General features: G+C 43.3%; 1 protein-coding gene across 1 annotated transcript in view; it reads right to left on the minus strand.

Annotated features, from left to right (window-relative positions):
- Positions 1-894: 894 nt before the first annotated feature.
- The window catches only part of KCNJ10 (potassium inwardly rectifying channel subfamily J member 10), a 34781-nt gene continuing 22135 nt past the window's right edge, over positions 895-13540 (minus strand). Inside the window, exon 2 of the mRNA XM_004448438.3 lies at positions 895-5885. Coding sequence (XP_004448495.1) covers positions 4746-5885 — 1140 coding nt within the window. The 3' untranslated portion in view covers positions 895-4745. The remainder of the gene's footprint in view (positions 5886-13540) is intronic.

Raw genomic sequence — 13540 nt, forward strand, 5'->3', positions numbered from 1 at the left:
TCTTATAACTTGGCACTACTGGAATTCCCTAACTATTATAGAGAAATATTTATTGATGATAAGAAACCTAATTTTCTTCCTCCTCCTCCCTTTGTTCTCCCATTTCTGGGGACAGGAGTTTGAAAATCTGTTGCTTCTAGTCAGAGAGAATTCAGGGTTGGATATTGACAACCAGGCCTTTCTCAGGCTATTGATAGAAAAGGATAGAAGAGCAATCCATTTCTTTGAGATTTAGGGGAAGAAATTAGTTTATAAACAGGGGTTCTTAATCTTTTTTCCTCCATGGACCCCTTTGCCAGTCAAGTGAAAACCATGGACCCCTTTCTAAGTCCACACTATACTGTGTATTATTTAATAAGTATATCGCATCTGCACCAACATGTTCCTATAATAATAATATTTTTAAAATTTCAGTTCAAGCCTATAGACCCCTTGCTAAGAACCCCTGCTATAAATAGCTCTGAAGCTATGTAAGGAAAATTAGTAACAAGTCTTCAAGGTAACATGGAAAGGAAATTAGGAAATTAGGCTTGTGATTACTGATTGAAAGGGACAATGCCCATGATCCAAAGCAACTTGACTCTCCTGGATTAAGATTTCTGGTCCTTAACTTTTTTTTTTTTTTTTTTTAATCTTGTCTTTTAAAAACTGAGTTTGAACAGTAATTGCTAAAGGATCCTAAAGTTAATGAGGGGAGGTGCAGAAAAGAGTGGAGGGAATGGGTGATGGCAATAATGAAAAGCATGAGAAAAATGAAGGGAAAAAGCCTGGATAGGCAGTCAGATGTTCTTCCAACAAAGCCTAACTCAATTATCCTTTCCCATGACTAGGTGTATGAGTTCAGACCTTTTTAATAGTATTGGTTTAGGTTTCTAAAAGAAAATAGAATTAAGAGCAGATATTCATCCATTTTATTTAGTACCTTGTTCTGAACAGAGAAAAATAAAAAAGTCTCATCTTTCTTTCCTAGGTAAATCTGACCTGCTTTAATCTTTAATTCAATGAATGGGAAAACCATCCCTAGATATGTCTGCTTCAATTGAGTTGACCATTACCAAGCCTGGAGGCTCATACTTTACAGAAAAAGACTGGTGTGTTATTTTACAAATAAACTAGATTAGCTGACAGGGCTAAAGGAATCAGGGTAGCAGCCTTGGGAGGGGGCAGTGTGCCTGGCTTACAGCAATAGTATAACTGGCTTGCTTTCTCCATTGAGACCCATAGGAAAATCCCTGGATGGTCTTTTTAGCTGATAGGGCTGGAGGGATTATAAAATGAAACACAGAAGAGGGGTTTCAGAAGCTGCTCATGAACTGCTTCATCCTCTAGAGCAACTGGTAGCCCTACTCTTAATTTTCACACAAAAGCATCAAAGCCAAAGCATCATTCCCCATGCCCAACTGCAGATTGGGACTCTTCTGACGTAGATGGCATTCTCTTTGGTCTGCTTCAGCCAGATAGAGGGCTAGGTCTTTGCCTTGGGAGTATTTTTGGCCCAGGAGATCTTTAGTCCTAGAGTTTAGATTCTAGCATTGAGGCTTCCCTTTAGTGCCTCCCACATACCAAAATGTTCTTCTCAGTTTAATCATCATCTCCAGGGGCTGGAGCTGCAGCTGTCCCCACCCCTGTGGAAAGGAGGGAAGATAAAGTACACTTCAAACTTAGAGATGAGAAAGAGACAGGAGGAAGTTTTTATTAAAAAAAAAAAAAAAAAAGGCTAGAGTGACAGGACCCTGCTGGGGATGGGAGTACACAATAGAAGTAGTAGATTCTCCCAGATTATCATGGATGGAATATCTCCCCTGCCTATTTTTCCCCAACCTCCCTTCTTTTCATGGTCCTATCAGTAACACAGGGCTCATCAGAAGTCTCAATGGATGCCTTTTTATTTCTGAAATGCAATTTTTACCTCTCCCTTCCTGGCCTCAAACCTGAAAGCATTCATCAAGTTATCTAACCTCAATTGAAGCCACAATCACTGGTTTTAAATCTGAAAATCTGGGGTGTCCTACCCCACAAGTATGGCAAGATATCTCCCCCCTTTGCTAACGTCTTTGAATACTTTTCTGTACATTCAGTTTATTTGGGTGAATATGCACATCTCTCTCTCTCTCTCTCTCTCTCTCTCTCTCTCTCTCTCTCTCTCTCTGTGTATATATATATATATATAAAATATCTGCTTCTTCCTCCAGCTTAGGTAAACCTTCCAAGGGTATCATGTCCTAATTCCCTGAGCCTCCATTCACCTAGCCCGAGATGAGTAATGCTAAGTACACGAGGAAAATTCCAGGGTTTCATTGATTTCACTAGATCCTTCCGCGCCATCTTCATTTTCATATCCCAGGTTTCCTCCCCCATCAAATGTTCTATTCATCTTCTTATATCTCCCCCTTACAATCTGTCCTGGGTGCTCTCCTGACATTCCAAGTCTGTGGTTGGTGTGGTCAGGGAGTCCTTACCCACCCCCAACCCCAGCTGTTTCTAAAGTTTGTCCTATAGCCTGAAAAACATTTTCTCTTAGAGGAGAGAGAGGCTGCAGTCTAAAGAGCCATTTATAGTTCAGGGGAAGGGAAGAGTTGTTCCCTAGGAAACTTATGGGAAAAGATGCCAGATGGCATTAAAGGGCCAGTATGATTTAAAGTGCAACTTAGAGCAAAGCCTGGGACAGTGGAGGAGGATCAAAAAGGGTAACTCAGAAAATGTTCACTTCTCACTTTGCAATCTGAGAAGCTGAAGAAAGTCTGGGGGCTTAGAATAGACAGCAGGGAAATGGGAAGAGTAATTACCTCAAGAGGAAAGCAGTTATGTGCAGAAGAAATTAGATCAAGGATAGCTTGTTAATGGATAAGAATATATATATATACACACACACACACACATACATATATACACACACACTGTAGTACTTTTTGCCCTTACACTTCAAAAGAAATCAGGTAAATCTAATGTTTGAGTAAAGGTGAGAGCCCGGGAGCTGGCTCTTTGCCTTCTGTTATCTGTTTCAGATTTTCAGGTTTTTCTGGTTCTTGGTTTCATGAGAGCTAGAGATTAGTGGTAGGGTTTACAGTAAGTGGAGACTGAAGGGTCCTCATTTTTTAAGATACAGTTAGTTGAGTTCAAAGAGAAATCAACCTAAGAGGATCATGTGTAGTTGTAGAAGGTGGTAAACATGGGTCCAACCTCAAAATTTTGTGCGTTTTACTGCAAAGCTGTGCATACAGATGTGTGTACATGTTCTGTATAAGTGTTTAGCTTGTAACCTAATCAGATGATTCTAGCCTAAATAAACCGCCACTTGATTCATACAGAGACTGTATGCCAAGACATTTTGTGGGGGCTCCTTGTACCTAAATGAGACCAAAAAGCACTCTTGGAATTTGGGGCTTTAGAGAAAGTCCAGGGACCCATGCACTCTTCCCTATCCCTCTGCTAGAGTCCCCACTGCCACCCCTTAGAGAACAAGGAATGGCCAGAATCTGACCTCTTAAAGTATGCTTTTTAACTTGCCTGAAACTGGCCTCGTGGCACAGGAGAGTAGAAATGAGACTGATTTTCATCACTTTATATAAAGTCCCAGGAATAGATAAAGGGGACCATAGTTATTTGATCAGGAGGTATAATTTCCTCCCCTCCCAGCAATGCCTGATGACATAAATAGCACTTTTAAGGGAGCACTGGGAGGGGTAATAGGGAGAACAGTAGCTGCCAGCCACAGAGTTCTGCTTCTGCCCAAACTTTTATAAAGCATCTCTGATTACCAGAGGCTCTGTATAGCTCTGGAAATATGAGAATTTACCCATCCCACTTGATGAGATTGGTTTAACTTTCCTGGGAAATCTGTGCCTGGTGAGCCTAGATTTTAGTTGAGCATCAGTATTGAGAGAGAAGCCCTTGCATTTTCCTCCCCTTCCTCCACAATCTGGGATTGAGAGAAGTGGGGTCTGCATTGGGCAGAAAAGAAAGAAGAGAATCCAGGTGCTATGTATCAGAATATCATTTTAGACCTTTACATAGGGCCTGGGCACTGGACTTTTTTCTTCAGGAAAACCCATTGGCAAGGGTAATCCTATTCATAGGACAAAGGGAAAAATATTTTATTCCAGGGCAGCTGGAGGATCAGTTCAAAGTTTTGCACAACACCTCCAAAGAGAGGGTACACCCTAAAAACTAGAAAGGGAAAAATAGTGACGACCAAGGTCCTAAGTTAAGGTCAGGAGCTACCAACAGAAATTACACCATGAAAAAACCTGGCTTCTTTAAATAGGAGTTGGTAAATGGTCTGGGATTTCCTGTATTTCTGAGAGCACAGACCCCAAAGTGAGTATCAGAGAGTCTTGCCTTAGGGAACTTGCTAGGTAGGAAAATAGAAAGGGAACTCCAGCCTCAAATCACCAAACTTTCTGTTTGGAGTATATTCTTCCAACTGCATGGTCCTTCTTATATGAATCTCCGAGCATGGCTAAGGCCTTGTAAGCCATTTCAGCCTAATCTTCCTCTCCTTTTCCCATCTCGGCTTAAGGAATATATGTGTATTGGGTTGGGAGGTGGGGGAAGGTAAAAGGGGTCAATGGGAGGATAATTCCCATTGACAGAGACTACCCATAGGCCACTGGGTTAAAGAAGAGGGAGTGGAAGATAGGTGCTTTGGGGACTCTCCAATAAACCTGGGTAGTATTCCCCACAAAGAGTGCCAAAAGACGAAGGAAAAGAGACCAGAGGATGAGGTGACAGGAAAATCCAGACCATCAGACATTGCTGATGCGCACACTAAGGGCACTGCCCTCCTTGTCAGCTTGCTCCCTTAATGACTCCTCCAATTTGAGCTTTTCAGGGTCTCCATAGGGTACAGTGCTGTCACGGAGGCCACTGGGAGGGGCCACCTTCACAACTTGGTCAAAAAGGCTGAAGTCAGCTATGTATTTGCCACTGGCTGACAGTGAGATGGCAGGTGTGAATTCATAGCCCCAAAGAATCTCCTCTGGCAGGTAGGAAGTACGCACCTGGCAGGTGGCACTGGTGGATTCCACTGTCCCACTTAGGATCAGAACCAGCTCAAAGTCACCCTCACCACTGCGAAGGGGGAGATCTTTCAAGGGGCTGGTCTCATCTACCACATGGTAGAAAGTAAGGGGTAGAATAAGGAATGGGCTGTCAGAAGCCGTGTCTACTTGGAAAGTCACATTGACCTGGTTGAGTCGGATGTTCTCACCCTCCTTGGTCTGGTGGGTCTGGAGGAGTTTGCCTGTCACCTGGCAGCCTATGAGAAGACTCTTACGCATATTGGCAACTCGGATCATAAGGCAGGGCTTCCCATTGTGGGCAGCTACAACGGCATGCTGGCTGAAACGGATGGTCTCTGCCCTCTTTTTGGGCCGGGCAATCTTGGCCAAGAAGGTACCTGTGATGAAGATTTCCAGGATGGTGGTGAGCACCAGCTGGGCAATAAGAAGCACAATGGCCAGTGGGCATTCCTCACTGATGTAGCGGAAACCATAGCCAATAGTGGTCTGGGATTCAAGAGAGAAGAGGAAAGCTCCAGTGAGTGTGTGAACCTGTACCACACAGGGGGTGTGGTTGGCCGGAGGGCCCAGCTCTAGCAGGTCCCCATGGACAACAGCTACCAGATACCACACTACACCAAAGAGGAACCAGGTGCCTGCGAAGGTTGCAGAGAATAGCAGAAGCTTGTAGCGCCACTGCATGTCGATGAAGGTTGTCCACAGGTCCTTGAGGTAGAGGAAGCGCTTGTCGGCAATGTGCTCCATTCTCACGTTGCTGCGACCATCCTTTGTCAGGACTCTCCGCCTTCGTATCCCTGGGCCCATGAGGGGCCGGCTTTCTGTCTGAGTGGTCTGACTGTAATACACCTTGGCAACCGATGTCATCTGGAGGGAGTAAAACAGCATAATGGGGGTTATTGTAGAAATCCAGCCAACTCCACACCACCACCCAATGGGAAGGAAGAAGGAGCATTCGTTTTGGCATCACTTATTTGTTCTTCTGTTAGCAAATATGTATTGAGTACTTGCTATATGTCAGGCAATTTTGCAAGGTTCTGGTAAGTCAAATCTTAAAATGACACCATCCTTGCTCTCTAAGAACTCACAATCTAGTGAGAAAGACATATGTTCAGCAAGCAATACAATATAGTCTGAGAGTTGTAATACTTAGAAGAGGCATAGAAGGAGTAAAAAATTCATCGTTCCTTAAAGTAGGAGTGAGGCTAATGAGGGAGGGATCCACTCTTCTCCATTCACCACAAAACCAATTCTTTGAAGATCTCAAGTTCTGAATTCTCCCCATCCTCATGAATGGCTTCAGCAAGAAAGGCTATCCCACTGACATTCTTCCAGGCCAATCCCCATTAACATACACACCCATAATTTCTCCATTCTCTTTGCTAGCCCCAAGTTTATCTCCAGTGGTGATATTAAGATATCTGGCTCAGAAAATAGCAGAAACTGCCCATTCTTTTACCTTCCAAGATGCTCCCCAAATACCCGGCCCATTTATTCTTCATCATCATCATTAGTATTAGTATTAGTATTTGTTTGCATCATTTTGGGAAATTTGGTCTGGATTAGGGTGAGATGGTGCTGGGAAGGCTGCAGATTGTACCTGAACAGAACAACAACAACAAAAATAGTAGTGGATGAAAAACAGCATGCTAAAGCTTCCTGGCAGCATTGGAACATTTTTCCCCAAGGACTGGGAGAAATGCCAGATTGTATGTGGCAAATTTGTCTTGACTAAATGAAGTAGGAGAGTTAGGAGTGTATATTAGTCAGTGGCTATGTGTACAGGCTCAAATTCAGGATTGCTGTTTGTCTTAATAGTGGAAAGTGGGACATGGTGCTGAAATAGGAGACTATTCACTTAATACAAGGTGCCTGACACCCTTGCCCAAAGAGTAACTTGTACTTTTCAAACAGAGAAAGAATTTTAATCACTTGAGCCCTTTGACTCCTGATTCTGATGGCCAGATCTCCTGGGAAGGAGTGGAGAGATCTCTGGAGTGTTTGGCCCTTCTTGGAGAACAAAGAGGCCCATCAAGTTCTCCATACCAAGAAGTTTGAACTATTGCATTTTATCATTCTTTTTCACATTGCCCTCCTTCTATCCCTATTCCATACCTTGTCACCTGGAAAATTCTAAATCATGTGGGTCCTTCTATATGCCCACCCAAATGGGCACTGAATTGGAGATCACCAATGGATGAGAACCTCGAGGATGTTTAGAGGCACCAGGATGGCCAGTTGACCACCCCCAGCCAATTTGGAACTTTTGTCCAACTCGTCTGAGTCAGATTTGGATGCCATTTATTCCCCCAATATCTTTGGCTGCTTTAGAGCCAAAGGGAAGCTCTGCAACTTTGAAATTTGAAGAATTCTTCAACAGAGCCCAAGTAATGCCCTATTCAGTACTCAGTAGTAGTAGTAGTAGTAACAAACCAATAATAACAGTGCCTCCATCTATATATCACCTTAAAGTTTGCTCAACAGCATGCCTTCTCATTTGATCCTCAAACTTTTTAAAAAAGATTTATTTTTTAAATTTATTTCTCTCCCCCTCCCCTGTTGTTTTATGCTCACTGTGTCTATTCATTTTGTGTTCTCTGTGTCTGCTTGTCTTCTTTTTTTAGGAGGCACCAGGAACCAAACCCAGGACCTTCCATGTGGGAGGGAGGGACCTATCGCTTGAGCCACCTCTGCTCCCTGCTTGTTGTATCTTTCATTGTGTTCCCTTGTTGTGTCTCCTTGCTGCATCATCTTATCACATCAGCTCGCTGTCTTGCTCATCTTCTTTAGGAGGCATTGGGAACCAAACCTGGAACCTCCCATGTGGTAGGGGAGCACCCAACTCCTTGAGCCACGTTCACTTCCCTGATCCTCAAACACTTGAAAAGAAGAAGTAAAGCTTCTATAAGAGATTTTGAGGAGTTATTAGACAACAGAGAAAGTGCTGGAAAGTTGGAGAAGGATGAACATGATTTTGATTTTCGAAAAGAAAAATGAGGTACATTTCACAAACTATAGACAAACAGGTAAGATATTGATCCTAGGCAAGATTCTAGAATGGAATATTAAGACTGTCTATTCTTGACAATGTGGGAGAAAGACAGTTGTTAACAGGATCCAATATGGATTTACTATGAAGAAGTCACATCAAACTAACCTACTTTCCTTCTGTGAAAGAAAGGGTTACTAAATCCATGTCAGGGAAATTCAATATATCTAAGCTTCAGCAAGACTTAACAAGATCTTTTATTATGTCATTGGGGATAAGGTAGAGAAAAGTGAACAGAATACTAATCTAACTAGGCGACTTAAAAAATCAGTGGTACTGGTAAGCGGATCATTATGTGAGTCAGTTCTCTAGTGATGTACCACAGAGCTTTATCTTTGTCCTTGCTCTATTCTACATCCTTAATACTAATTTTATTCAGAAGTATAGAATATGGCCATCAATTATGTGTATGACAAAGCTGGGACTTGGCAAATGCAACATCTGGAACAAAGTTAGGATCCAGATGAGTGAGCCAAATATAACAAAAAAGATAAATGTTGGGTTACATACTTAGGTCAAAAACTACCTGAAAAAGTTCTTGATTGGGAAGGTGTGATTTAACAATCAGTACCATCAAGAAAGATTTAAACGTTTTAGCAGAAAATAATTCAATATGAGTTACCCAGGGGTGTTGGTTGCCAAAAAAGCAATCTTAAGCTGCTTTTAGTTGAACTAAAGTATTTAGAGTAAGGAAGTAGCTGATTTTACTCTGCTCTGTTCATCCCATACCTGCAGTATGGAGTATCAAGGAACAATTAGGATATGAGAGTATTTAGAACCAAATCATATGAGAAATGATTGATGAAATGTAGTCAGAGTAGACAGTGTCAGCAACATAATACCTGTGTGCAAATATTTGGTTCGAAGAGCTGTTCTATGAAAGAGGATTTGAACTAATTCTTTGAGCTCAAGAGGAATAACCTGTACTAGTGAGTTCAAATTACAGGGAGAATGATTCTAGATTGATATTATGAAGAGCACTGTAAGAATCAGAACTGTCTAAATATGGAAAGACCTTCACGAGAGTGCCACATCTCTGGAGATATTCAAGGACAGATTGGGCAAGCACTTTGCAGAGATTCTATAAAGATTTCAGTCTTAGATGGGAGGTTCAAAGACTTGTCTTTAAGCTTTTGCCTGCACTCATGGAGGATCAGAATGCCTGCCTCCTCCCCCCTACCTCTACCCCAGCACTTTCTGTGAGGACATTCAAGGATCCTTCATCAAAGTCCTAGGCCTTGTTTGTGCTGAGGAGAGATTCTGCATATTTGGGGAAATGGAAACTCTTGGGGGCCCAAGGAAAGCCTTACTCATCACTCTCAAAATAACAGTCTATGATTATATATCACTTTACGAAATATGAATTTGATCCTTAATACCACAGATAAAGGCACCATTAGATAGAAAATGTATCATTAGAAAACTAAGGCTCAGAGAGATTTGCCTCATACAGGTTAAGAGCAGAACTGGGATGAGAACCCTGGTCTTCTGGCTCCTGGCAATTGCCTTTGTGTACCCCAGGTTCATTCTCATGGGTCCATGCTCTCAGGAGGTACCTCTGTGGTACCCTGTATAGAGGATCATAACTGAGACAGAGAAGACAGAGCCTGGAGCATCCACAGCCCAGTGGTAAGGCTATATACTCAAGGTATTGAAGATATGGGTACTGGCTAGCCTCCCTGCTGCCTCTGTCTTTTAGGATTGCTGCTTCCAGCTGTTGTGTCTGCTGTTGCCAGCTTTTTTATCTGCCATCTCCAGCTGTTATCTGCTGCTCCCAGCTGTTCTGCCACCTCTCACAGCCAGACAGCTTTGTTCTCCATGGTGGTCAGAGTCAGAAGCAAATAAACAATCAGCTACACTCCACCCCCAAGCTGTCCATGTCCCTGAGGAAGGAAGCTGGCCAAATCTGTAAATTGTTTTTTGCTGCCCCATCCAAAACACACACTCTCTCTTTCCTCTAGAGGGTGCTGTTTCCCCCAAAACAGTCGCAGCCAGATACCAGGGACAGACCAGACTAGCCACTGAGTGGTGAACAAAGACAGAAATAGGGATATTGACCTTCTTTCTCCTCTAAGAATTAAACTAATGATTATTCTTTCTCTAAAACAAAGTTCAGCCATATCTACAGTGATGTCATCATGTTTCCTCAGCAAATACCATTCTCACCTGCTTCATGCTTATAGATCTACTGAGAGCCTTTTTTCTTTACCTAAGAGCCCATGAGTCATTTGTTCTCCAGAATGAATTGTTTTATTTGAACCTTTCTTGAGTATAGGAATGCGTTTGAGTAAGGACACAACTCTTGTAACTCTTGTGACAAATTGATCCCTGACTCCCCATTACTTTTAGGATAAACTGCAAACCTCTCAGCACAGCATTCAAGGCCCTTCGTGATTTGGTCTCTGCCTGCTTCTTGGCTTTACTCTGGACACTCCTCCACATGTACCCTAGACTTCAGCTCTGTTTCATGCCTTTCTACCTTTGGACCTGCTTTTCTACTGTCCTACTTTGTGCCTACCTGATGACCACCTGTTCATCTTTCACAACTCAGCTCAAGTGTTAGTTAACCCCCTCTGAAGCCTTCCATGACACCCAAAGTAGTTCATTTTCTCTGCCCCTCTCTCACCCCAGCATAGGTTTACTAAGATGGTCTTGTGCATGTTCCTATTTTAAAACATCATAATGCTTTGAAACAGTTTGTTTACATGCCTGTGAGCTCTTCATTTAAGGCCAAGGACTATGGCTTTCATCTTTTTCTGCAGTAAGTAGTACAGTTGTTAAGGACTGAGTAAAGGAATGACTGAAGGCTTGATCTGCACAGGCAGAAGCCCCGGTGAGGGCTGCAGCCTTAGTCTGCCTCAAAGGAGATGCCTAGTTTAATGGAGACCTTCAGACAGAGCCATGGCAGAGTTGGAGGGAACCCAGATTTACACAGGCTTCACTAATGCTACAGGTGTTTGGAAATCCCTTTATTAAAAGGTAGGAGGGAAAAAGCCCCTAAGGCAGCAGTCCCAGCTTCTGTGCCAACTGTTCCTTTTGCAGAAGAGTGGAGAGGGAGAATGAGGGTGATAAATAGCTGTGGGACATGAAAGTAGACTATGCATAAATAGGTGATAATCAAGGATGCTTCAACCCCCTCCTTCCAGGGGCAGCAGGTGGAGGCTGCAGGGAAAAGCCTTGAGGTTGGAGGGGCAGGGAGGGGACTCACAGGACAGCGCTTCATCTATTTTCTCTGGTAAAAGCACCTTGGCTGAAAGGAGCTTTGGCATACTGAAAGTCAGAATTGTAACTGAGTATACAGAGTATATGACTCTGTATAGCACCAGTACCTCAGATGCATTCATTTCCAAATGTGAGCAAATCCTCTTTCTTCTACCTGCTCCTCCTCTTTGGTTCCTAAATAGTTACCCACCCTCAAATCTTGGGATTACCTCAAACTGCTTCTCCTTCCCCACTTCAGCATTCATCTGATTGCCACTGGGCTGTAGATTTATTACCTGTGCCGCCTCCTCTTCATCTCATTGTTTTACTTCAGGTCCTAAATACCTTTTGGCTAAATTACAGCATTAGCCTCCTACTTATCTCCTGTCTCCATTCTTTCTCTCCTTAAATTCATCCTACACTCCTACTGGGTTACTCTTCCTCAGTTATACCTCTGATCACGAATCAATGAACCAACATTTATCCAAGTGCTTTACAATTCTCTTAATTCCTAAGGGGTATTAAGATCATAATCCTTATTTTATGAATTAGGAAACTGAGGCTCAGAGAGATTACGTGGCCCTTTAAATTGGCGACTGGACTCATCCTCAGGTCTTCTGTTTCCCAAACCAATCTGTTTTTCAGTATACTATAATTGTCTCAGTTCTTTCCCTAGCTCAAAAAGATATTTTTCCCCACGTGGATAATAGTTTACTGTGTAGTTCACACTTTCCCCTGGTACATTCAGTGTGTTATAGCAGAATATATAATGTCCAGCATCTGACCCTGCAATATCATTTAGGACAACTCCAAAGTCCCAAAAATGTCTCTTTATCTATCAAAGAGAGGCCAAACTCAGTCTGGAATATAGGGCCTTCCATGATCTGCTTCTAAACCTTTCTGGCTCTATTTCCTAGCTCTTCTCTCCTATAGCAAGCTTCAGACAAACCAGCTGTTCCTGCCATGTGCTTTTGGGCCTTCACTTTATTGTTCATATTTCTCTCTCTTCCTGGCCTCCGCTTTCTCCTTGTCGCTACAGATCTAGGTCATCTTTCAGAGCCCATTGTGAATGACATTGCTTCTGTGAACCCTTATCTGGTCCCCATAGTCTTAAGTCTCCCTTAAGTTTTCTCAGTTTCCATATTTGTATATCTATATCCATCTATACCTTTAGGACACATATCTTGCTATTTGGCATTTAATTTGTCTTCTCTACAAAAAAAAAAACTTGCTGAAAGAAGAATCCAGGCATAATATATCTTGGTTATCCTAAAGACTAGCACAGTGTCTTGATACATAGGTGCTCAAGAAATACATGAGAAATGGACTTTGGCCCAGTGGTTAGGGCGTCCATCTACCACATGGGAGGTCCGCGGTTCAAGCCCCGGGCCTCCTTGACCCGTGTGGAGCTGGCCATGCGCAGTGCTGATGCGCGCAAGGAGTGCCGTGCCACGCAAGGGTGTCCCCCGCGTGGGGGAGCCCCACGCGCAAGGAGTGTGCCCGTGAGGAAAAGCCGCCCAGCGTGAAAAGAAAGAGCAGCCTGCCCAGGAATGACGCCGCCCACACTTCCCAAGCCGCTGTCGACAACAGAAGCGGACAAAGAAACAAGACGCAGCAAATAGACACCAAGAACAGACAACCGGGGGGGGGGGGGGGGGGGGAATTAAATAAATAAATAAATATTTAAAAAAAAAAAAAAAAAGAAATACATGAGATGGGAAGCAGATTTGGCTCAACAGATAGAGCGTCCACCTACCACATGGGAGGTCCAGGGTTCAAACCCAGGGCCTCCTGACCTATGTCATGAGCTGGCCCAGCTGATGCACACAAGGAGTGCCGTGCCACACGGGGGTGTCCCTCGCATAGGGGAGCCGCATGCACAAGGAGTGCACCCTGTAAGGAGAGCCGCCCCATGCAAAAAAAGTGCAGTCTGCCCAGGAGTGGCGCCACACACACGGAGAGTTGACGCAGCAAGATGACGCAACAAAAAGAGACAAAGATTCCCGGTGATGCTGACAAGAATCCAAGCGGACACAGAAGAACATACAGCGAATGGACACTGAGAGCAAACAGCTGGGAGGTGGGGAAGGGGAGAGAAATAAATTTTAAAAATAAAAATAAAAAAAGAAAAATATATGAATGAATGAATGAGCTGGGGGTTTCCTGAGCTAACATGTCAGTCCTATGCTCCACATATTTAATTTGCATATAGCAGATGACTGCAGCTGCCCTAGGGGACAATCTAAGAAAATCAGGAACAGACTCTATCCTC

This window comes from Dasypus novemcinctus, chromosome 13 (assembly GCF_030445035.2).
Source record: "Dasypus novemcinctus isolate mDasNov1 chromosome 13, mDasNov1.1.hap2, whole genome shotgun sequence".
Taxonomy (NCBI): Eukaryota; Metazoa; Chordata; class Mammalia; order Cingulata; family Dasypodidae; genus Dasypus; species Dasypus novemcinctus.